The sequence below is a fragment of the Egretta garzetta genome, unplaced genomic scaffold (assembly GCF_000687185.1).
Source record: "Egretta garzetta isolate BGI_Z169 unplaced genomic scaffold, ASM68718v1 scaffold536, whole genome shotgun sequence".
Lineage (NCBI taxonomy): Eukaryota > Metazoa > Chordata > Aves > Pelecaniformes > Ardeidae > Egretta > Egretta garzetta.
The window spans coordinates 1,602,088-1,603,401 of NW_009260068.1; the positions used below are offsets into that span (position 1 = coordinate 1,602,088).

The 1,314-nt window shown below is 59.4% G+C and overlaps 1 protein-coding gene across 1 annotated transcript in view; it reads left to right on the plus strand.

Annotated features, from left to right (window-relative positions):
* The window catches only part of ADAMTS14 (ADAM metallopeptidase with thrombospondin type 1 motif 14), a 35,221-nt gene that overhangs the window by 32,865 nt on the left and 1,042 nt on the right, over nucleotides 1-1,314 (plus strand). The window contains exons 20-21 of the mRNA XM_009641194.1: nucleotides 363-516; nucleotides 1,190-1,311. Coding sequence (XP_009639489.1) covers nucleotides 363-516; nucleotides 1,190-1,311 — 276 coding nt within the window. The remainder of the gene's footprint in view (nucleotides 1-362; nucleotides 517-1,189; nucleotides 1,312-1,314) is intronic.

Genomic DNA, 1,314 nt, shown 5'->3' on the forward strand with positions numbered 1-1,314 from the left:
AGGGGGGGCACGCTGGCTGGGAGCAGCCCTCTCAGATGCCTCCAGCCCATCTCTGCTTCGGGGGGATGCCAGCAAAGCAGGTTGTGTCGAACATCCCTGGTGCTGGCAGAGAAAGGGCTGAACGCCAGCCAAAATGTTGCGCTTTTCTGATATTTTGCTGTAGATGGTTTGGGGTTTTCTTTGGGGATGCAATGAGTTGAGGGTACGATGGAGATGGGCATCCTGGAGTTCATCTTGGGGCTTTTAGGGTGGTTGAAGTGCTGGGCCAACTGGGTGCTCCCCAAGGGACCTTGTTTTTAAGGAGATCCCTTAAAACAAACAAAAAAATCCCCCACCAAAACACCCTCCTAAGGTATTTTGAGTGCCCCCAACCTCCTGTGGCGGCCGGGCATCGCGGTGCTCTCTCCACAGGGAAGCTCTCTGGCGTCACCTCCAGTGCTGACGACCACGGCACGCCCAAAGGGCAGCAGGTACCCCAGGACGGACCCAAAAATCCCGTGAGCAAGATCTCCTCCAGTAAGTGTCCCTGCCGGGGTAAGGGGCCATGCTTCCCGGGATGGAACCCTCCCGAGGGCTTCTGCAGTGGGAAACGCAGAGGGGTTTGGGGGGAGGATGCACACCCAGCACCAATTTTTGGGGAGTTCCACCCTCCGCCACTGTGCGCCGTTTGCCTGTGCTGCGACGCCTGCCGCTCGGTTGCCCTCTCGTGGAATCCCAGATCTTGGAGTTCCTCCCGCCTTTGGCTGGGCACCGCCTTGCGCTCCCTTCGCCTCCTGGATTTGACACCTTTTTCCTGGGAGCTTTTTTCAGCTGCCCGTGTTTACCCAAGCGGGGAGATGGCTCCTGGCTTTTGCCCCTTGCTCCAAGCAAGGGGTTCTTAGGGTGCTTGGTACCCGGGGTGAGGGGCGTCACCATCTGGTTTGAGATGCTGCCTTGGAGCATCCCTTGCTCTCTGTTTTTATTCCCATACACAGAAACCCGGAGCGCTTTGGCTTCGTCTGCCAACTCCCTCGCCCCCCCCTTCCCATGCCAAAATTGCTGCCCTGGGGCAAGAGAGTGACTCTAGGTTTGGCAGTACCCTGCAAGGGGGGCACCCCACGTCCTTTGGGACCATGGGCAGGGTGCAGGGGTGGGAGCTGCCCTCGTCCTTCGCCCTGCCTGACGCTGCTCTGTCCCTGTGCCTCTCCAGGGGAGCCTTGCCTCGGGGACAAGTCCATCTTCTGCCAGATGGAGGTCCTGGCTCGCTACTGCTCCATCCCCGGTTACAACAAGCTCTGCTGTGAATCCTGCGGCAAGAAAGCCTCCTCCTCCGCC